The sequence below is a fragment of the Diorhabda carinulata genome, chromosome X, assembly GCF_026250575.1.
Source record: "Diorhabda carinulata isolate Delta chromosome X, icDioCari1.1, whole genome shotgun sequence".
Lineage (NCBI taxonomy): Eukaryota > Metazoa > Arthropoda > Insecta > Coleoptera > Chrysomelidae > Diorhabda > Diorhabda carinulata.
Genome location: NC_079472.1, coordinates 13455417 through 13482461, shown reverse-complemented (window position 1 = coordinate 13482461; position 27045 = coordinate 13455417). Strand labels below are relative to the sequence as shown.

The window sequence follows — 27045 nt, the reverse complement described above, 5'->3', positions numbered from 1 at the left end:
ATAAATCGGTAAATATCCTAAGTGAGTGTCAAAGAAATAAGAAGTTATTCAAAGAAGCTGCTGTTGAATTATTGGAAAACTTAAAAATATGAAAATTATGAAGATGTTTTGACTGAGTTACTAAAAAAACCAACAGATAGTAGTGAATATATTGAAGATTTATTTCTTACATCCACATTTTATTTTCTCCCTGACAGTTTAGAAAGATTTAAAATTTTTTTGAGAACGTCACCAGGTATTTTGATTCAGTCCAGTTATTTATTTTAACAAACTAATAAGAAAAATATGGTACTAAAAATTTTTATCGTTATATTCTTACCATAACTCCTATCAATAGAGGTTCTCCCGTTTAGTTTTCCTTTCAACTCATCAATAATATTTGCGCTTGTTTCTACATGGACATCCTCGTTTCTGTTCTTAATCTTAAAAAGATTAATACGATCCAATCAATGAACGTATGATTACTAACAATTTTCATAAACTAAACTATACCAACGGAACTTCAACCTCATTATATAGTAACCATGGACAATGGGTCTACACAAACCAAGGCGTAGCTTATAGGCATCTCAATCTGTCAAGTTCTACGATTAACGATTTGAAAGATTGCAGATGAGTAGTTTGAAACAAACAAAACATTTTCAATGCCAGAGTCAACAGCTGTTATGACCAAGTGATTCAAAATTCTCATGAACAAATCAAGAATTAAAACAATTCTTATCTATTCCTTGAGATACTTCGACAAAAGGTCAACAGCATCTTGCCACCAGGAAGATTCTAGACTTATTTCAGGCATCTATTCAGAAAGCTGCGTTCAGCTCTTCTGTTTATTAGATTAGATAGAAAGTTTTTTACCACCAGTAATTGAATAACAGATCTGTACAACATTTACAAGACCTACTCGACAGGCAGACGTGGTTCATCAACACCGAGTTTGCCTACAGAAGCCCAGAACGTCAATTCATCGGGACTCCTTTTTTGAAGCCTATGGAATGGGTACTCTGCTTATTTTCCAATCCGATGCAAATTCTTGGATGGTAGGTCAAGTTGATTGAAGGTGCTTCAGAGTTCATCGGTTGTCTCATATGGATTTGCTGCTACGTCCGCCCTCAGCATGTCATTATTTAATGCTGTTGGTGTTCCTGAACTTGAAGAATCATCTGTTACGAAACTTAAAGAGCGTACGATACCAGATATGCTAGCCTGATATTTGGTTGGCCATTTCACCCCAAATTTTTATAACTGTGAAATATCTATGGGACGACTCCGAAGTACACAAAATATATTTCAAACTGAAAAAAAATTGCTTACCAATTTGCTAGCAGAAAACGAATCCAAAAGATCTTGCACTCTTCTGTCACCTACAATGCTGGTTCTAATTTCTTCTACAGCTGGCGCCATCAAGACACCGGCAACTTGAAGAACCAAAACAACGACAAAGAATTTACTGAACATGTTTATTAGTCACTTACTAGAAATGATGTCTTTCTGTTAATATCTCTCCTTTTTATATAAAAAATTGTGTGAATTTTAATGACAGTTTTATAGAACTACATCATTTTTGGTAATTATCGAAAGAATTCTATTATTAACAATTATGTGGAATATATTGAAATATTGCTATTATCATTGATAGTAATGTTCTATGGGTTAATAACCCAGAAATTTTATCAAGATTTACTCGTGTAAGGTCACTTCGTAACTAAAGAGACTTCTGTACACGTTTAGGTTGGTATCTGTTCGTGGAATCTCAATCCAAGCAAATTTTAACTGCACAGTGGATGATAAATCAGATTGATATTCTTGAAGCTTCTCACTCAGCATTGAAACGATCTAAAATTACATCCCAAACTATGACTGGGATTGCTGTTTCTAAATGTTATAATTTTCGCTTCAGATCGCGTAGACGGTTTTTCATCAATGCGTAGCATTCATAATGTCGGGCAGACCTCTGCCCAGACAGTGATAAATCATCTCAACATTCCCAAAGGGGAACCATTAGGATTTGTTAATCATGTAGTTAAGTGATTCAAAGTGTCCCTTATTTGGGACATTTTAAGTTACATTAGAGGTTGCTTGCTTTTATTTTATATAAATGTGAACCTAAACAACCATAAAGGTCTGTTTTTATAATTAATTGTAGCTTTTGTATACGATAAGATTTAGTATTTAAGGCGACTTGTGCATGGATGCGGTATTTTTAATAGTTTGACATTCGTCGAGTACGCTAGTCGGATTATTGTACCCAAGTTTAATTAATTATTTTCTTGTTTAATGAATAGTTTTTTTTTTCAAATTAGCGAATTAAGTTATTTAACTTGTGGGTGTGTTAACTAATTAACAGGATAAGACGGTTGTTGGTAAGAATAAAAATTTTGGTTAGATTCCACTGTACAGGATCCTACCAAAATCAAAGAATGGGCGGTATAAGAAACATAATCTAAAAAATTGTTCAAACTGTTTGTTTCAATTTAATTATTTGCACTTGAAACACTTAAATGCAAACATAGGCTGTGTTTGAAGTTGAACTTTTGTGTCATTTGGACTACACCTCTGAATTTACTTCCTCAACTTTTTGAATCAGGATACAGAATGGGTCACCGCTTCCCAAAAGTATTGTTTTATGCAGACGATGGTATTGCCGTAGCAGAAAATGAAGACGACTTACAACGTCTACTATACAAGATGAAAATTTCTGCCGAAAAATTTAATATGAGCATCTCAGTCAACAAGACACAATCAATGGTAATCAAAAATCCCATTAGATGCAAATTGGCAGTCGATAACGGAATAATACAGCGCAGGTATCAAGATTCAATTACCTGGGAGTGAATATATCTAGTGACCTATTGCCACACATGCCTCAGAAATAAGAGCAGAGACATCAACAACAAAAAGAATAATGAGAGTCACAGAGATGAAAATACTGCGAATCATGAAGGAAGTCACCCTCAGCGACCGAATAAGGAGTGATGACATAAGAGAAGAATTGGACGTACAGGATATGGTGAAATGGGTCAGGGCACGAAAAAGATTCTGGAGGGATTACGTAGGAAGAATGCCAGAAGACAGATGGGCAAAGTGAGCTAAAACTCAGAGACTGAACACACGCAGACCTGTAGGCAGACCACCAAAGAGGTGGTACGAGAGCTGGAGTTCAGCTTCTCAGGAAGATCCTATTGAAAAAGGAAGGAGATCTTTCTAAATCGTCGTCGATAATGAGTTTTCCTTTTTTTCTCGAATTGTGAGACATTAAGGAACTACAGGTTATCGCAGCGCGCGTCAGATAGTGTAATTGTGAGTGTTGGTGTAAACTGTTTACCTTCACACTATGAAGACGATAACTTGGTTATCGAAACGCGCGTCAGAAAGTGTAATTGTGAGTGTTGGTGTAAACTGTTTACTTTTAGACTCTGAAGACGATAATTGGTTATCGCAGCGCGCGTCAGAAAGTGTAATTGTGAGTGTTGGTGTAAACTGTTTACTTTCAGACTCTGAAGACGATAATTGGTTATCGCAGCGCGCGTCAGAAAGTGTAATTGTGAGTGTTGGTGTAAACTGTTTATCTTCAGACTATGAAGACGATAACTTGGTTATTGAAACGCGCGTCAGAAAGTGTAATTGTGAGTGTTGGTGTAAACTGTTTACCTTCAGACTATGAAGACTATAACTTGGTTATCAAAACGCGCGTCAGAAAGTGTAATTGTGAGTGTTGGTGTAAACTGTTTACTTTTAGACTCTGAAGACGATATTTGGTTATCGCAGCGCGCGTCAGAAAGTGTAATTGTGAGTGTTGGTGTAAACTGTTTACCTTCAGACTCTGAAGACGATAACTTGGTTATCGCAGCGCGCGTTAGATAGTGTAATTGTGAGTGTTGGTGTAAACTGTTTACCTTCAGACTATGAAGACGATAACTTGGTTATCGAAACGCGCGTTAGATAGTGTAATTGTGAGTGTTGGTGTAAACTGTTTACCTTCAGACTATGAAGACGATAACTTGGTTATCGAAACGCGCGTTAGATAGTGTAATTGTGAGTGTTGGTGTAAACTGTTTACCTTCAGACTATGAAGACGATAACTTGGTTATCGCAGCGCGCGTTAGATAGTGTAATTGTGAGTGTTGGTGTAAACTGTTTACCTTCAGACTATGAAGACGATAACTTGGTTATCGCAGCGCGCGTTAGATAGTGTAATTGTGAGTGTTGGTGTAAACTGTTTACCTTCAGACTATGAAGACGATAACTTGGTTATCGAAACGCGCGTTAGATAGTGTAATTGTGAGTGTTGGTGTAAACTGTTTACCTTCAGACTATGAAGACGATAACTTGGTTATCGAAACGCGCGTCAGAAAGTGTAATTGTGAGTTGTTGGTGTCAACAGTGTGTTTAGTATGAATATTCCAACTTGCTTATGTCGGATATTTAGAAGCAGGCACTTCACTAAAATTCCCATTATGAGGATATCCTATTCATTCTTAATCGCCTCTTATTTTTATTGATTTAATTTTATGAGAGTCATAACAAAATCCGAACAAATTTTTGGAATGGATTGTCTGTATTTTTTATCGTCTTTAAAATTCTGGCACATCAAAAATTTTGCCGTCCTTCAAATGAAGTCACCAAAGACCTAGTCGTATAAGCCTACCTCAACTTGAAAATGTTAACACTTGTCATTTTAATTTCTTGTAGTATGTAAATTCTTCTGAAAATGAAAATAGTGAATCGAGTTGTCAAATTTGCTCAATTTTGATCAAAAGCTGATTGAAATGACGCAGTTTAAGCAAAATATGTTGATTTTTCGCGTTAAATCATAACTATAGATGAAACTTGAATCTCCTAATATGAAAAATTCCCCAAAAAGTGATGCAAAAGTCTTCCAAAAAAGCAATCATGCAGTATTCATCAAATCTAGTCTACCCGTTTCCCTGTTTTATAACCTCAAAGTTTCATTTGCAAAAAAGGTTAGACCATAGCTGGACTAAGTGAATAAGTTTAAAAGAAGTGGAAAAATAAAAAATATTGATGTTAAAAAGGTCTGGTTTCTGGTTAAGTGTAAAACATTCCGTACAACCTTCATATATAGTTCTCAGTTCAAATCGTCTAGACATCTACCCACCATATTACTCGTTGAGCTAAACTGATTAGATCGAACGTCTCCGCTTCATTATTTAAGACCGCTGGAATTATAACGCGCATGATCGTAGGTCATGGGAAGATCGCGCAGAGCACGTTCATGTATGCCAGATAAATATCTAATAATAATTCTTCAACAGTGTGAATTGGGAGGTAGGCAGATTATTCAATTGATCGATTGTTAAGTTATTTATCAAGGTATTACAAGGCGACTGCGAAGTATTAGATTACTGATATATAATTACGAGGTGTAGCTATTAAGTAACAAGACTGAGGATATAATAAATTTTATTTTGGTTTTATGTATATTTATTTATTATCCTTCGATATATACCCTTCCTTTATCAATACATGAATGCAAGCGAACTGTTCGTAACAGTGCAGGAAATCTTCTTCTGTTAGGTTCTTCAGATCGTGCGGCGCTTTTTTTTTACAGCTTCAACAGACGTCACACGTTATTACATTTTCTTATAAATTTTCAAATAAAATTTGCCGCAAACATTCTTTCTCAATTTCTATAGATTCAGCAATCGCATGAAATACTTGATCGTTAGATATTTACATCTGTTTTTGACGTGACCCGAATGTAAATCAACTTGGCTATACACTTGTTTCAATAAATTATTTATTATAAAAAGCTTTAGTTGCATTTTTTTTTCAAAATTTATCTTAAATTACACGGCTACACTGGTTTGTCTATAGACGCGGTAGGCATCGCATTCCAAGGAGTAAGTTTCAAGCTAAACAATTGTTTACCTTTGGCGCGTGCGTACTTTTTATGTAGCAGAGCTATTTTTGTTATTCAATAGCCACATCTCTTATGTAATTTTTTGTTTTTTAATTTTTGGAGACCTCCGTAACATTTTCATTTGACTGTACGTATTGTAAACTAATAAAATAAACAATCATGTAAATCTATACATATATAATCATAAAAAAATATTTCTTGCCAATAAAACAATTCAAAATATTATTGTAATAATCATTCTCTTCTTAGTGGATGGCTTACATCGCTTTCGGTAATATGGTAATCCACTAAGTTACCATTAACGATGGTCTGTACATTAGCTTCACCAGTACGGCTCTTTACTTTAGAAGGTAGTACTTCTTCACTAAAATTGGAAAAATAATAATAATGACATCATATTACTTAGATAACTGAAGCTAATTGATGATAATTGAAAAAATATTATCATTTCTTTACTATAGTATAACAAAGTAAAAATAATAATAATCATCTACATTATCGTTAGATAAAAACAATCGAAATCACGACCCTAAATTGTGCAGTGCTTTTGCTGACAGTCGCACGGAATTCACTATGAAGTAAGGAGTGAAAGATCGCCGGTTTCTGAAGGGATTGTCCAGACAGCGACTTGCTTAAAGAGAGTCACTTTGAATGGAACAATTGGAAGAATTAAAGAAACGTTGGGTTGTCGTTAGGTTAGTGATTGGAGGCAGCCTCGACTCTCGAGTTTCTTCAACTATGTGAGGGAATAGGCAAGAAGGAGAAGTTGGTTGGACTCTATCATTACAGAAGATGTTTTAGCATATGAGTGAAACAAACCAAAAATTTCAATAGTGGCGTCAATACGGTTCACTGCCATCAATGAAATTCCAAAATACGCAGTCGACAGGAAAGGTTATCGAGACTGTATTTTGGGATACTCCTCAACGATTTCTTGCAACCTGGGACGACAATAAACACTGACATATATTGTGAAACTCCGGAGAACAATCCAGAACTGCTAGAGAAGACGAACGCTTCTCAAATAGAGGAGCTTTTAAAGAAAATGGGGAGGATTTTTCAGCTGTTATACATCCCACATTAAGCCTTCATTTCTTAACAAACAATTTTCCAAGTTAAAGCAACACCAAGGTGGTAAACGCTTTAAGAGCGACGACGATGACCGAGTAGAAGTCTTACGTTTTCTCAACAGATTAGTGGAAGACTTCTTCGATGTAGGAATGCAAAAGCTGCAGTACCGTTTTTAAAGTTGAGAACATGTGGGAAAATAGACAACAGTATAAGCTTTTCAACGATGTATGAATTGATAATAATGAACTTTTTCTGTTTCTAAAAACAAAAAGAAAGGATATATTTACCCAGTAATTTTATAGCCATCAGCATCAGCTTGGTAATACGTAGTCCTGAATTCGTTTCCATCATCGTAAGACGTTTTTCCATATACAACACCGTTATCTCTAATTTCAACTCTCTGTTGGAAACTACCTTCAATACCGTCTTGAATTTGAGTGGCGAATTCGTATTTGGCATTTCTTGCTTGTTGTAATTCTTCCGCTGTTAGATCTTTAGGTTCCCATGTTGTCGCAGGGATAACTGTCACTTGTTTTGTTGGTTTTACTACTGAAACTTAACATTTTTCGGTTAATTTTTCGTACTAGATATTTTCCTTTTCACATACAAAAGATCTTCCATGTCCAATCTTCCTAGTAATTCTAATCGAAATATGTCGAAAGATGATAATGAAAGAGATCTAATCATTCTTGAATAATCAAGCTGAATGACAAATTATCAAATAGAAAGTTACCTCGTCCAGATACAGATTTTTTCAATAGTGAAAGGACATTCCAGAATTTTTGAAACAATGAATCAAAATTGTAATAAAACAAAATGTGAGGCTGCTTCATTGCACAACGGGAATAAGAAGCGTCCATGTTAAGGACAAGAATTGAGTTTGAAGAACATCAATTGAAAGTGTGCAGCGATCTCAAAATTATTGGTGTGTTATTGTGTCCAAAATGTAAGATTCAAAATCATAGAACTTCTATAAAATATCTGTTGTATTATCCAAACAACATAAACATTCTTTTTACCAGTTATTCGTCCTCATCTTATTTCATGATTGTATTCTTAAAATTAGAAGACATTTAATTTGAGTATAGACACGTTTTCCGTAAATTGTGGCTCAAGAAATAATCTTTTTGTCTAATGAATACATAAAAACAAATAAAGAGATAGCCAGGAACACGTTTTTTAAATTAAATTCGCTTCTCACAATAACCTTAACCTGAGAACACATTGCTATGTTTTGACTACCCTACTTTATGGTGTTGAGAGCTGGAAAGGTCTCCAGCATGCGTAAGGTGGAAACTTTTGAAGTGTGGCTCTTTAGACGGATCCTTAAAATACCATGGAAAGATCGGGTGACCAACGACGAGGTGCTAAGACGAATGAACAGAGAACGATAACTATTAACCATAAAGAGAAGGAAAGCTTCCTACTTTGGAAACATTTTTAGAAATCAAAAATATGCTTTGTTACAACTAAATTGGAATATCTGGAATCGTTGGCGATAATCGTACTGAACAAACTGTTTACACCACCACTACACCAACACTAACAATTACACTGTCTGAAGCCCGTTTCGATAACCAAGTTATCGTCTTCAGAGACTGAAGATTTACCTTCGAAACGGGCGTCAAACAGTGTAATTGTTAGTGTTGGTGTAGACAGTATATTCAGTATGTCTTGTTACAGCTGATCATGGAAGGGAATATAGAAGGCAGGCGTTGCCTGGGTAGAAAAAGATTTTCATGGTTGAAAAACCTTCGAGTTTGGTTTCATGTACGTGAAGCCGTAAATCTAATACGCAAGACTGAAGATCGAGAGGAATTCCAGAGGATAATTGCCAACCTTCATTAGAATGAAGCAGGCACTGGAAGAAGAAGAATGAATAAAGAAAATAATCTACTTAATATTTTTATCGTCATAACCTTACCATAACTCCTGTCAATGGGGCTTCTTCCTCTTAATTCTCCTTTCAACTCATCTATGAGATTCGAGTTTGTTTCCACATTGACATCTTCGTTCCTGTTGATTATCTTGAAAAAAAATGAACGTATGATTACTAAAAATGTTCATAAACCAAGCTGATCCATCCTATATAAGGTTTGACTATTAAATAAAGAATTTGAGGTGCTTGTGGTGACTATATCAACGAAACTTCAACCGCATGGTGTAGTAACCTCTCTCTATCCATGAATAGTTTGTTAAATCACGTGTAATCAGCAGTTTACTCTCAAACTGTATCTTTTAAACATCCAAAAATGGAGATAAATCATGCCAAAATGAACAATACAACACAAAATTCCAATAAAGTATTAAAAGGGTTTAGTGATGATTCTATGAGCCGTGCACGAATGTTTTATCGGCACAAAATGTTTAAGGACAGCGTGAAATGGACAAACAACTATTAACTCTGCAAAATTGGTACCGAAAAATCTGATAGACGAACCAAAATATTTATTATTATAGTATTTTTAACCCCAGAGTCAATAAAAGCTACCACCGAGGGAGCCCAGACCAAAAACTCACATGAGCAAGTCTAAAGTGAAAATGACACTCGTTTGCTTTTTTGACAGACACTTGGTGGTCCAAATGCATCCTTTATATTCTGCAGTCACTCTTTTCGCCGGATCTATCGCCCTTCGATTAATTTCTCTTCGTCTACCTGTTCAGAAAACTGGTTCCAGCTCTTTAGAATTCTGATAAAACTATAGGGTACGGGAATTGGGAAAACTGGTAGTTAAATTCTTTGTCCTTTTATTTAAATGGACACCAAAATGTCCAGCGACAAGCTCAATTCAGTCTTGTACAACGCCAGACGTGATAACCACAGCTTTTATTGACTCTCGGCTAGAGCAGCAGATAGCTTGACACAATTTACATACAGATTCATTTGAAAGATTCAAACTGCAGTATTTAGCCTTAGTCGCCTACTACCAGTTGTGCCTTGGACTAATCTGCTCAGCAAACCACTATTGGACTTAGGAAATTAGAAATCAAATCCCAGTCCAGCCTATTAGTAGAATGACTATTTATATACTGCGCGGCCCTCCAAAGTTCTTGAGCTTAATCCCAGTACCCACCAGCATAAAGAGTCGGTTGTTTTACTCCAAGGATAGCCTAAATTCTTGTGAATTATTTTAATTGCTTTGGTAATGCCGAGCAAAGCTAGTCGCTACACCACAACGGGCTTCAATCTCCACGTATTGCGAATCAATCTTCTCCAATTCTGACCAATGTGGCTCCTTCATTTAACCACCAAATATAAAAATTGTCGTTGGTATTGGTAATATCTCTTTCATTTGCTTAAAAAACTGTAATGTGATGAGGTATTTATGCTATGGTTGCAGGCGGCTTCATTAATTCAGAATTTTGCATTATCAATATCAATTATTTCTAAAAAGAAAATCAGTACTTACGATTGGTTTAGACACTTCTGTGATTACTGGAGTCGATTTGTTCTGTTCTTCAATGAGAATTTGTGTTAATAAATCTCCTAATCCGGATGAACTGTCTTTCTAAAATTAAAACTGAATTATTCCATAGCTGTTAATTTTTTCTAATATCTAAATTGTACAAACCCTATTGAATAAACTGTATAACATATCGCGGATCGATTTATCTTGTAAAACAGATTCAACATCCACGTTCTCAGAGCTTGTTACCACCTGAAAATATGAAAATTCAATAAAAATCAAGCAACTTTTGAGATATGGCAACATTGGTGTGAATATCTCAAATATCAGAGAAAATAAAAAAAGAATGCGTTGTCGCTATAAGTGAAAAATGATTGCCGGTATTTTCTGATCCTATATCATATGATTGATTAATTTTTGAAATGATATATTTACCTGAGTTGTTGATCCCTTGTTTATTGAATTGAACAGTTTCAAGAAGTGATATAAAAATTCTTTAAGTTGTCTCAGCAAGACGGGATCTCGCAAGATTCTTTGCAGTTGCTGATCATTGTCATAATTATTAGTTGTGGTTGTGGTGGTGGTGGTTACAACGACTTTGTTAGGCGACTTCTGAAAGTATAAAATAAAAAATTATTAAATTAGTATATTTCCATCGGTGGCTGAAAACGAGAATAAAAAAAACACTGCACACCGCCATGGATACGATAAAGAATCAAGGGCTCATGGTTTGAAATGAAATTTTGATGAAAAATCTTTCATTTCTATTTGCTTGAGTCCACATTCCAGTCGACGCTTTCCTTTTCTTTCTTTTAAATTCGATATTTCTAAATCTATTTCTTATTAATCATCAATCTCTTTGTCAACATATTGTTTTATTGACTTCCCCAGTTGTTCCCTGCCCTCTTGGAATTTGTTAAGATTGATTGCGACTTCTTCTAGTCACGTTTTTTGAGGTTTTCCAATAATCTTTTTGCCACCAATGATCAAATAACAACTATAATGGGCGATGTTGAAACAGTACCTTGTGTATGTGATGGATCAGTTAGCTTTCTCTTGGTCTTTCCATTTTGGTCGCCTGTGCTGCGGAACTCAAAAAGCATCCAATACTAGATATGCTTATCTGGTATTGAGCTAGTCATTTCGTCCCAAATTACAAAGAACATATAATATTTGATTTTATTAAGAAGTAAAGTAACCTAAATAGATTTAGTTGCCAAAGAAATTTTCCTAGCAACAATTTCCTTTTGGAATTGTCCAGAAAATCAACTAGCTTGAAGGGAGTTACTGAAGCTTTCCATGGAACAATTGAAAGTGAGTGAGTGATTGAAGGAGACTTTATACTAAAAAATAAACAATTACTTACCAATTTGCTAGCAGAAAACGAATCCAAAAGATCTTGCACTCTTCTGTCACCTACAACGCTGGTTCTAATTTCTTCTACAGCTGGCGCCATCAAGACACCGGCCACTTGAAGAACCAAAACAACGACAAAGAATTTACTGAACATATTTACTAGTGACTTACTAGAAATAATGCCTTTCTGTTAATTTCTCACCTTTTTATATACAAAATTGTGTGAATTTTAATGACAGTTTTATGGAACTACATCATTTTGGGTAATTATCGAACGAATTCTATTATTAATAATTATGTGGAATATATTAAAATATTTCTATCATCATTTATAATAATCATGCTAGGATTATATTGTTGAAACATTTCTTTCATTATCTCTACTACAACAATTATTCGGATTGATAAATAGAAATAGTTCCCTGTTTCATAGGGTGATTACCCATAAATTTCATCAATATATACTCGGTTTTGGTGATTTCGTAGCTAAAGAATCTCGTTTACTAATCTAGGTATCTGCAGGTGTTCGAGGAACCTCATCAAAAGCAACTTTCAACTACACCAAAGTCTTGCAGCTTGGACTGTCTCATTCCAATCATAAACCCATACATGATCTATGAGATTTGAATCTGGTGACCGAGATCCTTTTTTTTCACGAGCAACTAAATAAATTTCAAGGTCATAACTTGAACGCTGCGATCTTTCCAGATCTATTAACTTAATGTTTCATGCAAATTCGACGTGAACAGTATTATTGGGGATAAAGCAACATTTTTATTGACAATACAATATAATACAAGAGTTTTTGCGTGAGGGTGCAATAGGTGATTATGGGACGGTTGTAGGTTTGATGAGACTGAATCGCCTCCGTACTTTGTCCAAAGTATCGTTCATATTGAGATTGTGAATGAATGTAACTATCAAATAGACAGATTCTCCGCGGATTTTGGAATTTCGCCCCAAGACTTGAGTGGTTCAAAATTTTCGTCGAGAGCGAGTGGATATCGCCCACATGTACTTGGACCTTTTCTAAGGGATGACGAGAGGCTTTTTTATTAGAAATGGCGTTAGTCTCGAAAAACTGGCCGACAAAATTTAAAACCGTCTATACCAGCTGCTCATTCTGTGAAGATGAAAGAAAATTCGCTTGCTTTTAGACAAAATTAACTACAACAAGCGGCAGATATGTGGGGACCTGAAGGTGATTAGAATTTTAATGGAACTTCAGGGAGGTTTCACGAAACATTGTTGTTTTCTTTGTCTATGGGACAGTCGGGCAATAGATCAACACTATGTAAAAAAAATTGGCAAGCAAGAAGTGAGCTTCAATCGGGATCTCAAAATGTTGAGTTTATACTCCTTGTAGATCCCAAAAATGTCCTTGGATTGATGAAAAAGGCTATGGATAAATAGGATGATGGATTCAAATACATTAGAGAAGCTTTTCTCCAGTTGAGTTGAAGGAAAGTATTTTTATTGGGCCACAAATAAGAAAATTGCTGGACGATGACAATTTTGCAAAAAAGTTCACCAGACAAGAACTTAGCGCACGGAAGGCATTTGTTAGTGTAGTGAGATGATTTCTGGAGAACAATATTGATCCACAGTTAGTTGATAAACTTCAAGGCGACTACAAATCCCTCGGTGCTCGAATGTCATTGACAATTCATTTCCTTCATTCCCATTTGATATTTTTTCCCGAAAATTTCGGAGCTGTCAGTAATTAGAAGGGTGGAAGGTTCCACCAAGATATTAGAACAATGTAAATTCGTTATCAAGGACGATGGGATTAGGCCGTGATGGGTGATTACGTGAAGTTGGTTTTTAAAAAAGAAAGTGCAACCCCTCATAAAAGGAAAAAGTACAGCTAATCAATATTTAAAGTGATTGTTTTTTAAAGTTTTTGATTTTAATGGATGTAAGGCATGTTTATTAAATGTAAACTATAAATATTTTCAATATATACGATTTAAAAAACGTGAAATTTTAATTTTTTTTTTTAATAAATATTAAATATTTTACCTATGAATATGGTTTTATAAATGTAACATAAAAACCTTACGTGTTACATTTATTTTTTTCATATTTTCGTATTTGTATATATTTTATCACAATAAGGTATTCATTCTTGTGTTACTACAAAAAAAATTTTGTCGACAAGTGAAATCGTTGAATCTAAGACAATTATATTGAAAAATAATATCAAATATCAAAAAAAAAGTTAATTTATCAACTTTTTAGTCTACTTGTTATAAATAATCAAATAAAGAAAAGACAGAGCTAGACGCAATGTTGCTAAATTTATTTTAACATATCTTTAGAATAAAAAGCAAAGCAAAAAATATTAGTAGCAGAGAGGAGAGATTCTGTCTTTATTCCACCCAAAAAATTATACGAAAAAAATTCTCTTTTCTATGGATTTGACTGTTCATCTTTCACTCAATGAGGGAGAGTGAGAGAGATTGGATTTAAGTTTTTATATTTCTTTTACGCAAAATTCACATCAATGAAAGCGTGCCAAAATCTTCCACTCATAGTTTTAGCGTCTAGGTAAATATTTAGCCAACCAAGGGTAGTACTTTAATAATATAATCATTTTTTGATTCCATTTAGTATTTTTGGTTTATTAATTGTACACGTCGAACTAATATCAAAAAAAATTTCCTCATAAAAAATGCTATTTCCATATCTCTGCGCGTTTTCATTAAAATCCAATAATGATTTTATTGAAATATAATACCCGAAAAATTTCAAAAAACTATAAAGGACATTTTATAAACATTAAAATTTATCAGTGATTATTTATTTGGCTTTAATAGATAGATAGATTGGAAATTTGTACGCGAATATGTGGCAATCAATTAAACATTAAAACCATAAACGATCTTTAATTATTATGTACATTCGTGATTGGAATATTTGTCCAAGTTCAAAGCAAAAACATAAAACACAGTCGCTTCTAGTCGCATTCTTTTAGTTGTTTACTCATTTTGAGCTCAAGGTCGCTTTGCTAGCCTTAAAATGTTTTGCAGCTGATCCAAGAGATCTTGACATTTTACTAATGGTGGGCTCTACATCAATAAGATGGGAGGCGTTCGGATTTGTGGTCTTCATGAGTTAGCATGTTACACCACTTATATTCCTTCAGGGGAAACTGATCGTTCTTTGAAATTGATTTATTCGTTTCGCGAATCAACACCAAAGTTGCAGTCTTTCGATGCATTCACAATCAGTTGGTCTGATTGTGGTAGAAGTTAGAAGATGATTGGTGGTTCCTCACTGATCTGGTTCCCAACCTTCCAAAAATTATCGGTAGGGGAGTGAATCCTGTTTGAACCAGGTCCTAATAACTTTCTCCCTTGTAGATCACTCGAACATTCTCTAGCTTGGTTGCGGCCAAGTTATCTGCCAACTGATAAGTTGATTCATCAAATAATCAGATAGGAACCGTCTTATCCAAGTAAGAGTCCAAATGAGGTCTAAATCCAGTTGGCAACGTGGTTTTTAGACAAATGATGAAAAACTTGGTATTGGCCATCACTTTCCAAGTTTTCATTAATTTAAATTTCTAATATGATTGCTACAAAAAGAAAAATTGAAGTTCTTATTTCTAATAGAGGCCAGTGGCTTCACAACCAGTGAAGATCCCTTCTTCCATGATAAACCTCAGCTGTGTATTGCACAAAATTTAAACCAGTACCTGATGATGACAAAAACACCTGCGAGGAATCATTGACTCATTATTCGTTTCATTTAACAAGCCACATAAGGCAATGAAACAATCAGTCGTTGAATCACATCGACGTTGACCTCTTCAGAAGTGGATTCACTGCGTATTCTACATCGAAATCATGTGCAAAAGGTGTGAATATTATGGAAATTAAAAAAGTGGCTGGTTAGTCTCCAAATTCCATATACGGAGAATCGTTGCTCTAAACAGCTACCTTTGTAATTTCGTACGAGTCACTTGGATAATCTAGATCAAACATCGCCGGCATTTGTAAGATCTTTTTGTATTAAGCGGGTAAAATTTTAATGGAAATGTTAATTAAACGATCGTGGTAACAAGGAAAATAGGTAAAATTGAAGATACATTTAATGAACGAACGAAATTTGACACTTGAAGATCTTCCGGTCATAGAATATTGAGGTTATAAAGGAAGCAGTAGAAAACAAAGTAATTCATTCAATTTAACAATCGAAACATGGAAAATCCGTGATTAGACGACTAAGGCCAATCACCAAAACCCGTCGCAAAGAGAGGTCGATTCGTGTAGGTGTATTTGATGGAATCATGAGGCTTCTTAATCATTCCAGATGGCGGGACTCTTAATGCCGGAGTATATACTGAATATATGAGGTTTTATCGAAGAAATATTGAGGTTTAATCAACTGATATCTGGTTCGCTTGGAAGAAAACAATGCTGCGGAAGAAAACTCGAAGAAATAGACCAGATCTAGAATCTAATCCAGACATTGCGCCGTCAGATAATTATTTAAGTAGATCTATGAAGAAATTGTTGCGAGGGAATAATCTTAATCCAAAGTTAAAAATGCAGTGCGACAATTTTTTGCATCTAAATCAAATCTATTTAAAATAAATATACTTTTTCACGCGTTTAAACCAATTGTCCTTTCCGATTGAGTTACCTCCAAAACATTTGATTTGAACGCAACGAAGTGTAGAAAAACGTTGACCTCGCATTTTATTTTCGACCTACGAGAATAAGAAGGAATGACCCATCAGTTCGATGTTTTGACTGTTCAAAAACGTTTTTTTTTTTTGAACTGATGTGTGAGAGCTCGCATTGTCGTGGATAGAGAATTATTCGTCCTCTACTTCTAGTGTCACTTATTTTTTCGAACATTTCTGGATGTACTATTAAGAATTGACCGTTCTACGTTGGTCTAATGGAACGATGTCAATTATTCCGAGACAACTGCGACCATTTGCTTAGAATCGCTTCGCGCGCGAACAACTTTTCTTGCATTTAGATCGTCTTGGAAGATCCAGGCGATTGTCCCTCAGTTTCGAATCAAGCGAAGCCTGGCTGACCATAGGATGGCCGAGGTCGGGTGAACCAGAGTTCAGCCCGACTTGAGCGACTATGGGATGGCCGAGGTCGGGTTATTTAGAATTTTGTCAAGCCTGGGTGACTATAGGATGGCCGAGGTCGGGTTACCCAGAGTTCAGCCCGGCTTGGGCGACTATGGGATGGCCGAGGTCGGGTTATTTAGAATTCTGCCTAGCCTGGCTGACTATTGGATAGCCGAGGTCGGGTTACCCAGAGTTCAGCCCGGCTTGGGCGACTATGGGATGGCCGAGGTCGGGTTACTCAGAGTTCAGCCCGCCTTGGGCGACTATGGGATGGCCGAGGTCGGGTTATTTAGAATTTTACCAAGCCTGGCTGACTATAGGATGGCCGAGGTCGAGTTACCCAGAGTTCAGCTAGGCGAAATGGGATGGCCGAAGTAAGTAGACATAGAATTTAGCCGGGGGTAAATAATCCAGACTTCAACCAGGTTTGGGCCATTATTCGTTTGCTAAGGGGATGGTGCATCATCACCATAAGCCGGCCCGAGCGATTCGTCCAGGATCTGTATTAATTTTTCCTTTGAATTATTAGAATCGATTTTAATTTGCATCCGATTATAATTTAAAAATCAATATAGAGATTGTCTCGGTGTACAAAAAACGCTAAAGTCGTTTATGTATCATATTACGACATGGTTTTTGATTAATAAAAAGATTTCATCATGGTTGACTCGCGCTTTTTTTTAAATGGGTTTTTTTGGTATGTCATATGTCAAAGAAAAACAATTTTTTATATATATATTTTTAATAAATAACCTTCGTAAATCCTTACAAACTACTTTGTATTTACAATTCTAAATCTACTTTTATCACAATTTTTATAATTTCATATTCCAATCTTCCTTAATCATATCAGCTCCTTTTTCTGCAATCATATAAGTAGGTGCGTTGGTGTGAGCTACAGGTACTTCGGGCATTATAGAAGCATCGATCACCCTCAAATTCTTGATACCGTAAACTCTCAAACGCGGATCTACTACGGCCCTTTTATCTTTCGCAGGACCCATCTTGCAAGTACCACTCTGATGATAAATAGTGAAGCTGAAATGTCGCGTCATGCAATCGAAATATTCGTCGCTGGCGAATTTAAATTTCGCGCATTGCGGTATCGGGATATCGTGCAATTTAGCTCCGATCGCTTTGAGAGCGGGTTGTTCGGATATCTTCATAGCCAATCGGATCCCTTTAATCATTATATCCATATCTTCTTGATGAGCGAAATAATTCGGATAAATGAGCGGTTTCGTTTTGTAATCCGCATTTTTCAACATGATTCTACCTTTACTTTTCGGTCTCATCAACATCGGCATCACCATGAAAGTATCTTTATCTTGTATGGGGGTGTAAACAGCATCGTATATTTCGTCTGTTATACCGAAACTCCTTCTGAACGTGTAGTCGGAAACCACCGATCCCGCTTCGTATAGTAACTCGATTTCCGGATATCCGTCGGTATCATTAGGATTAGAAAAATCGTGAAATACCAGCACTTCACAACCTCCCGCTATCGATAATGGTCCTTGGTGGTGATTCAAATATAAATCCAAATTTTCTTTATTGATAAGTCTTTCTATTCTTATAGAATAAGGTTTATCTATAACGTAGGTTATACCACCCGTGGCTACGTGATCCATTAGATTGTAACCTACTTTGAGATCCTTCAAAACTTCAATTCCTAACGATGTAAGATGCTTTTTAGGTCCTATTCCACTAAGCATGAGAAGTTGTGGGGAATTTATCGCACCTGCCGACGAGATAACTTCTTTCGTTGCAAATACAGTTTGTTTCTTTTTATTTCTTACGTATTCTACACCATACGCTGCTTTGGTATTCGGATCTATGAGTATTTTAGATACCATAGTGAATTTTATGACGTGAAGATTCGGTCTTTGCGATATCGGATGAAGGTACGCTCTACTGGCACTATCACGGACTCCGTCCTTCATTGAAACTTGTAAACGCGATACTCCCACCTGAAACATTTACAGATTTCTTAAGACATTGATATTAATGTTACGAATCATATTTAAAGACTGATACTATTCGATGATAATCGTTATAAGGAAGTGGAGGAGCTGCTGCACCAAAACCCTTCTAATACCCAAATTAATTAAGTTAGATCATTGCTACACGCATGAAACACTATATAGAACTTGATAATTAGGATTCAAACCATTTAAAAACGTTTAATTAAAAACTTCTATATAAGATGTAGCAATAAAGTTTAGTCTGACCTCGCGTTATTTCGTGACTAAAAGCTCTGTGTCTACCATTTAACTCATATATTAACTATTACTTTCTAAGAATTAGGTAAAAAATCCGCTATTGAGTAAAGTTGAGATTCGTTTTTATAGATATTAATCTAACAGGTGTGCTGAAAAATTCGTCGACAAGCAATTCGACTTTCTAATAGTCCCTTCGAGGTTCACTTGAAATTCCTAAAAACCGAGATCTTTGGAAAATTCAATCAGGCACTTAGGATCGAACGTTTTAACCGCACTGGTTAAACCTTAAGGATTTTTTTTGTGTTAGGACCTCACACTTGCTTGCCAATGACGTATCTCCAGTTTCTTCCATCTCTTTCCACCAACAGCATTCTGGATTGTCGTATCATTTGCTTAAACGAAGAAGTAGATTGGTTGGGCAAGCAGCTTCAACCAGGTGTCTTCCGAGTAGACTTCTCAGAGATGAGTCAGCTACACTTTTGACTCTGAATCTACTGTTGTGATAAGCCCACACTCGCTTAATACTCGCACCGAGTTCGCGCTCCATTTTGTTTCCTAACCTTATTCATTGAGCGCATTTTGAATTGTTGATATCGTTCCATTTCTGATTTTACCAAAGCATAAAGGCAAAGCAAAATACAAGTGAACGCTCCTACCTGTGCTAATATTGGGTTTTAATTCCTCACCAAACATTAATTTTAAGAAAAATTACAAAATATAACTAGGATAGAAACAGTACTAACAAGAAATGATGAAACTTGAAACAAATGAAACAGAGATCAGATTTTTTTTTCTACAATGTAAATGAAGTGTTGATACATTTGTATTTAAAATCGTATATTTTCACAAAAAGCTGCTTATGAATTTGAACTTTACCTGTGTTGCCGCATTGTAGTCTATTGTAGGAAGACCCAATTGTTGACTAGCGTTAATAACGGCATCTGCTATTTTCGTTTTACCAGGAGCATAACTGACAGTTAAGTAACCATCGGTTCCGTGGTAGTGATGGTTCATCGGATTCATGTGTTCTTTTACTGAAAAACGTTCGACTTTTTTAAAGTACGGTAGTACATCTTCGTATGACCTGAAACCAAATATTGGTATCAATTTTGTGGACATAGTTCATAATTATAAATTTCTTTTAGACCCAACGTGCCCCGTTTGATGTACTACCAAAGGCCGATCAAAGAAGCCAGTTAAGCATCTATGTTTGAAACTTTTAACGTCACTAGGAAAACTGAAAGTCTTCATACATCAGCGACGCAAAAGGTTCATCTATGTGTCTGCTTTAGATGACTCATCATAAATCATAGTTGCAGTTGGTGCTTTTAATAGACCCATGGTGTCACTTTTCAAACTACCAAAGGCCGATCAAAGAAGCCAGTTAAGCATCTATGTTTGAAACTTTTAACGTCACTAGGAAAACTGAAAGTCTTCATACATCAGCGACGCAAAAGGTTCATCTATGTGTCTGCTTTAGATGACTCATCATAAATCATAGTTGCACTTGGTGCTTTTAATAGACCCATGGTGTCACTTTTCAAACTACCAAAGGCCGATCAAAGAAGCCAGTTAAGCATCTATGTTTGAAACTTTTAACGTCACTAGGAAAACTGTAAGTCTTCATACATCAGCGACGCAAAAGGTTCATCTATGTGTCTGCTTTAGATGACTCATCATAAATCATAGTTGCACTTGGTGCTTTTAATAGACCCATGGTGTCACTTTTCAAACTACCAAAGGCCGATCAAAGAAGCCAGTTAGGCATCTATGTTTGAAACTTTTAACGTCACTAGGAAAACTGTAAGTCTTCATGCACCAGCGACGCAAAAGGTTCATCTATGTGTCTGCTTTAGATGACTCATCTTAAATCATAGTTACACTTGGTGCTTTTAATAGACCCATGGTGTCACTTTTCAAACTGCCAAAGAAGTTAGTTAAGCATCTATGTTTGAAACTTTCAATATCACTAGGAAAACTGTAAGGCCTGCTCATCTATTTAGCAAGTGTACAAAACTGCACTTTCATGGCATGTCATGAAGAAGAAATCATATATGAACAGGTCTGGTAAAAATACCAGTCACCAGTCGTATTATAAACCTTTTTATGCGATGCAGTTGATTGATAAAACAGTGGTAGTTTTGCTGATACCAGTCTGTTCATCAAATCAGTCTCGTTGCTAGGTAAACCAAAAATTATCGATATCGATAATAGTTATACATATTTTTTCGTATGATTCAACTGTAGACTTTTTCAATTACTCACCATCCCGTATTACCCATGTCTGCCCATCGATCGTAATCTCTGCGATTGCCTCTAGTGTATATCATATAATTTAAGACGCTAGATCCTCCAACAACTTTACCTCTAGGCCAATTACATTTTTGGTCATCGAAACCAAGACAATATCTGTTACTGGGCTCAGTTTTATATTTCCAATTACTTTCTGTAAATTGAAGGTAATTGGCCAATATGGGTAGGTCCATCATAAAGTTTTCTGGTCGACCTTAAACGAAAAGAGATTTTTACAGTAAAATTTTCTAAAAAAATCAAATTGTAATAGAAAGATATCTAGTCTGCTAGCACAACATCTGAAGTTACCAAATTCTGATGTGGGCGGCAATATGATACGTGGAATTTGCGCTGCGAATCCTCAGTCGGAATGATGTACCTGGCCGTAGGTAAATCAATATTGTACTGGGTGGAAAACTTGTAACGCAGATTTGATGATGAGACTCATCCAAAAGCAAGTCCCAAAAGAAGATGGATATCTCTTGGTGTTAAGGCATTTTCTGGTAGACAATATTGTTCAGTTAGATGAAAGAAGATGCATCTATTGAGCGATTGAGGCAACTCTAGGCTCCTTTATATATAGAATGGCCGGGGCTAAGTTACCCAGACTTGAACCAGGCTTGGGCCATTATTGATTTGTTAAGGCCGGGTTTCCCAGCGTTGGCCCAAGCTAAGCTCCATCGTTTAAGTCTGGGGACTCCTACATGGGGTAATATATTAATTTTAAATAGCAAGTTCTGAATTTTTACCTGCTTCAATCAAGAGCACGTTCCAATTTGGATTTTCGCTTAATCTGTTGGCCAATACACAACCAGCAGTTCCTGCGCCAACAATAATAAAATCATATTCTTTCAGTAACCGATCTTCTGGCATGTCCGGCGGTTCAGTTTGCGCTTGATTTCCTCCGTCAATAAGAAGTTTAATAACTCCATCTAGTAGATTTAAATATTGAGACGTAGTCGCTCCTAATAGAGTTAGAAGTAAAATCCATATCGACGTGAACCTTGACATCATTTAATTAAACTAAAACAAATAATAATGCAAATAATTATCTATAAGATTTAACATTGTAAACAATGGAGGCGAAATGTTAAATTTCGTTACAAAAATCAAATATTTCGAAATAAAATAAATTGTTTACTGAATTTTCCTCATTTTACATGCAAATAACCTTTTTCAGGACACGTTTTTTTTTTGTTAGAGTCATAATCTCATAAGTTTGTGAATTATTTAATAAGATTGAGTTGCTAAAACAAAGACATCACATATTTTTCAGAAATCAAGTTTTTTTTTATGCAAAAACATAAAGATCTTGTAGGAAAACGTTGTAACGTGGTAGATACATATTTACTTTTTAAACTTAACAGGAAATCCTTAATTTATAAGGTAATTATAAAGGTAAAAATGAATTAAAATATTCATACATTTCTGTTTATTTTTCTTCACTTAACAAAGTTAAGAAAAAACTCGTCACATACGACGTTTTTCCACTAGCCAGCAATTGTCCTTATTTTTCACGTTTTTCTTGCGCTTTCCTTATCGCATAGCTTTTTCCCTCTTCTCATAATATGCGTCTTTCATTGTTAGTTTTTCGTCCTTATTTAGAGATTTTAAATCACAACACCAATCACTAATAATCAAAACTATCACTTACTGTTCAATTGTCACGTGACAGAAAACTACCACCTACGTGCCTAGATCAGCTTAAATGTTATTCCACTAAAATCGCCGATATTGGATACCGTTGAGACTAAAGCAGTCGGAGTCGTAGTGTACTTAGTCTCTTCTGTATTGAGTCGAGCATCCTTAGAGTATACGACTTTTTCCATGACCTTGGAAACGGTTGGGACTAAAGTAGTCGGAGTCGTAGTGTACTTAGTCTCTTCTGTATTGAGTCGAGCATCCTTAGAGAATTCGACTTTTCCCATGACCTTAGAAACGGTTGAGACTAAAGTAGTCGGAGTCGTAGTGTACTTAGTCTCTTCTGTATTGAGTCGAGCATCCTTAGAGAATTCGACTTTTCCCATGACCTTGGAAACTGTTGAGACTAAAGTAGTCGGAGTCGTAGTGTACTTAGTCTCTTCTGTATTGAGTCGAGCATCCTTAGAGAATTCGACTTTTCCCATGACCTTGGAAACGGTTGAGACTAAAGTAGTCGGAGTCGTAGTGTATTTAGTCTCTTCTGTATTGAGTAGAGCATCCTCAGAGTATACGACTTTTTCCATGACCTTGGAAAAGGTTGGAACTGAAGCAGTGGTAGTTGTTGGGAACCGTCTTGTTTTCTTTTTTTGGTATGGGTTGAACCCGAGTAAGCTTCCAATTCTATGTCTTCATGGTATAAGGCAACCAAAAAGATTTTAAAGAGTTTACGCAAGCAATTGTGATTGAAAAGGCTTCAACGATGACACGGATTTCCACCAAAACATTCTTTGCGATTGCAAGCTCTCATTAATACTCGTACATTCGTAGGATTCTATCTAGTGCAAGATTCTTGTTTCCAAAAGGCCAAACCCTAAGAATTTTCTAATTCCAAGGGGATTACAAAGAGATTTCCAATGATTACCAACATTTCATATTCTTAGTGATTATAATTTTATCTATTGATGAAAATTGATGATTTGAAACGGATGAAAATATTTTTACTCATAAATTACGAGAAACATTAGTATCATCATGAGTTAAAGTCATAAAAGTTATTTTATTTCATTAAAAATAAACAAACACCGTTTTTATTTACTAATTACAATCGATTTCATGAATAATAAGAATCCATAACTAATAATAATTCGAAGCATTAATGCAATTTGTAATATTTAATAACTGACCGTGAAATATTAATTTCTCAAACTTGAATTATTTAGAAGATTCTAGGACACAAATAAAAGTCGCATAACTTATTAATAATTACATGATAAACATAAAAGAGAGGTTACGTCAATATTTTTAGATAGTAAGTGTTAATATTTGTAATGAATTTACCAGGGCGTGTCAGATATCAGACATGAAAGTATATTTTTTTGGTTAAAATACTTGTTGATAATAAAAAAATTTTGTTCCACCAAATTTGCGTATGTATGTTTTCTTGTTTTATACCTATCCAACATTAAAATATTGATAAAATCATAATGTTCATCCTCATCGAATACATCTGCTTCAATTATAAGATGTTTCACGATTTTTAAATAAAAAAGGATTAACAGCAACACAAATAAAAAAAGGATGTTTACAGTTACTTGTGTCAATCATGTTCAACAATTTAAAGTAGATGGAGATGAGAATCATTAGAAGACGACCCCCTATGACTCCAGAAAACATTAAATTAGAGGGAGAAATTGTTCAGAGTGGTTGCCTAATAACAAGAAAATTGCAACGTTTCCAAAACAAGGGTTTTAAGGTTCCTACATGAGTATTTGAAAATGTTAGTGATTCGACTTCCAATTGCTAAGAAAACAAAGGTCACGAAAAGCACCAAAAAAGTGATGACTACAATATTTTGGGACTGCGGACTTGAAGGAATCCAATACAACCGTGAATGCCCCATGTTAATCTAATTTACTAAGGCAGCTAAGGCAAGTACACGAATATCTGCCCCGATGAAAAAGACAGCGGCTAGCCACAAAAACGTGTTTTGACAAAAAAGGCCAATAACCGTGTTTTTGAAAACTATGAATGATAAGAATACATTTTTTGTCACAAATCTATTAAATCATATTGTGCAGCTTGTGTGAACATATTTTCTCCAAAATTTTGCTTGTGATGGATTAGTAAAATGGCAAAACGTACTTACTGTCAGCATTTTATCTAGAATTTTATAAGTAATAATAGGTGAGAAGGCTGTAAACCTACCTTTCCCCCTTTCTATTTATGACCTATTAAAAAAATAAATCATTCAAATTAAGCTATGTAACTATTCAACTTAGTTGCCTTTTTTGATTTAATTCTTTTACTAAATGTTACCGCTTTTTATGTACGAAATTTCTCGAACATTCTAAATCGATTATAATAGTTTTAGTACTTTCTAGACCATTCCAGTAATATTTTCAAACTCCTCTTGCGTTAGAAAAGAATAGAAATATATTTTTAGAAATTTTCGCCACCCACAACCACCCACATCTACTAAACTCCCTTACTATGACCTGGAGACCAAGGGGAAGTTGATTGGGGTTGGTGGTGACAGATAAAACAGTGACATAACGTAACTAGAATATTGGAGATTGCAACAAGTTTTGAAATGATTATTACACTATAATCCTAAATTTCTAAATTTGCTGCAATCGTCTATATTCTAGTTAATTCTAACTAGTCAGCAAATACTATTCGTCTTGGTGTTTTAGTAATTTTTTGGAACAATATGTCTCTGCAGTATTGAAAAGGTTAACGTTGCGTTCACTGGTCTTATACAGTAAAAATTTTTATTTCTAAATAACTAGATTAAAAAAAAACTATGTTTTTATTAAACTTTATACAGTTTTGAGTGATTCATTACCCAGTTTGATTGCATTTGATTATGCTCCGACATTCTTATTCAAGACCAAGTGCACCTGATCAGAATAAAGATTGGACTAATTAGTTGAAGGTCAGTTGTTGTCATCAGACAGAAGATATTGTCGACGATATTAATAGAATAAATGTTTTCGTCTTCGACTAATAGAACGAATATTCTTGACTGATTTTTTAAAAAAGGTACTTAATTTAATTAAATTAGTACGTAAACATCGTACTAAGGTTAATTTAAGGTTGTTGTTCATGGTTTTACTATTTTCTATTTACCGAAATTACTCAACTCAACTTTCATTTTCTGTTGGTAATTAAAAATTATTCAAACGTATTTATGTTGTATGTCTTCTTGTTAAATCTAACAATAATTGTAACTATAGTTAGCCATAAACTATTGTGTCTAAACCAAAAACTGTCGTATTTAAACTGTCAATAATAAATAGATTTATGAAACATTGATATCTTTGAAATTAGAAATTATTAATCGAAATATACTCAGATGTCCAATACACTAGTTATTAACCTTACGAAGATGGTCTAGAAGTATCTGGCCCAACAAGGACAACTCAAAAATTTCTCCTTTTAGCTTCATTCAGTTTTTCCATCGTATAATAACAATTAACTGCAGACATCACCTCATCATTATTAGAAAATCTTTGAACCACCAAGTCAGGTAACAGAAAATTTTGGTCATTGCAATAATGGATATATCAGCTGGTGCATTGTCTTAAAACAACGACAATGCGAGCTCTCACAAAAAAAACGTTTTTGAACAGTCAAAACATCGAATTGATGGTTCATCCACCGTATAGTCCTTGTTTGAGACCCAGTGATTTCTTCTTATTCCCGCAGATCAAATGAATTGCGAGACCATCGTTTTTCTAGACCTGAATAAGCGGTTGATGCGTTCAAATCAAATGTTTTGGAGGTGCCTCAATCGGAATGGAAAAATGGTTCAAACGCATGCATATTTTGGAAAACGATATTTGTTTCCATTTGTCAAAACTAGAGTAGCAACCCTCGTATTGCAGCTGAGTAAAATAAAAATTTTAGAAGATTTTATTTCAATTTTTCTTTAAATGACCACTTACATAATTTAATATTTATTCAACCATAATACACTGGAAACAATTCCAAATAGCATTGTTATAAAATGTCAATTATTTACAAATTACTTTTAGAAATCATAATCGATTCGATTTATAGTTGATAATTGATTAA

General features: G+C 35.1%; 2 protein-coding genes across 2 annotated transcripts in view; one reads left to right on the top strand and one right to left on the bottom strand.

Moving 5' to 3' along the window:
* Positions 1–27045, top strand: part of LOC130901607 (flotillin-2) — a 255397-nt gene that overhangs the window by 42969 nt on the left and 185383 nt on the right. The window lies entirely within an intron of this gene.
* LOC130901605 (uncharacterized) overlaps positions 17626–27045 on the bottom strand; it is a 37240-nt gene continuing 27820 nt past the window's right edge. The window contains exons 10-13 of the mRNA XM_057813088.1: positions 22077–22289; positions 21301–21541; positions 19912–20119; positions 17626–18783 (exon numbers count right to left, since the gene is read on the bottom strand). Of these exons, the coding sequence (XP_057669071.1) occupies positions 17629–18783; positions 19912–20119; positions 21301–21541; positions 22077–22289 (1817 nt within the window). The 3' untranslated portion in view covers positions 17626–17628. The remainder of the gene's footprint in view (positions 18784–19911; positions 20120–21300; positions 21542–22076; positions 22290–27045) is intronic.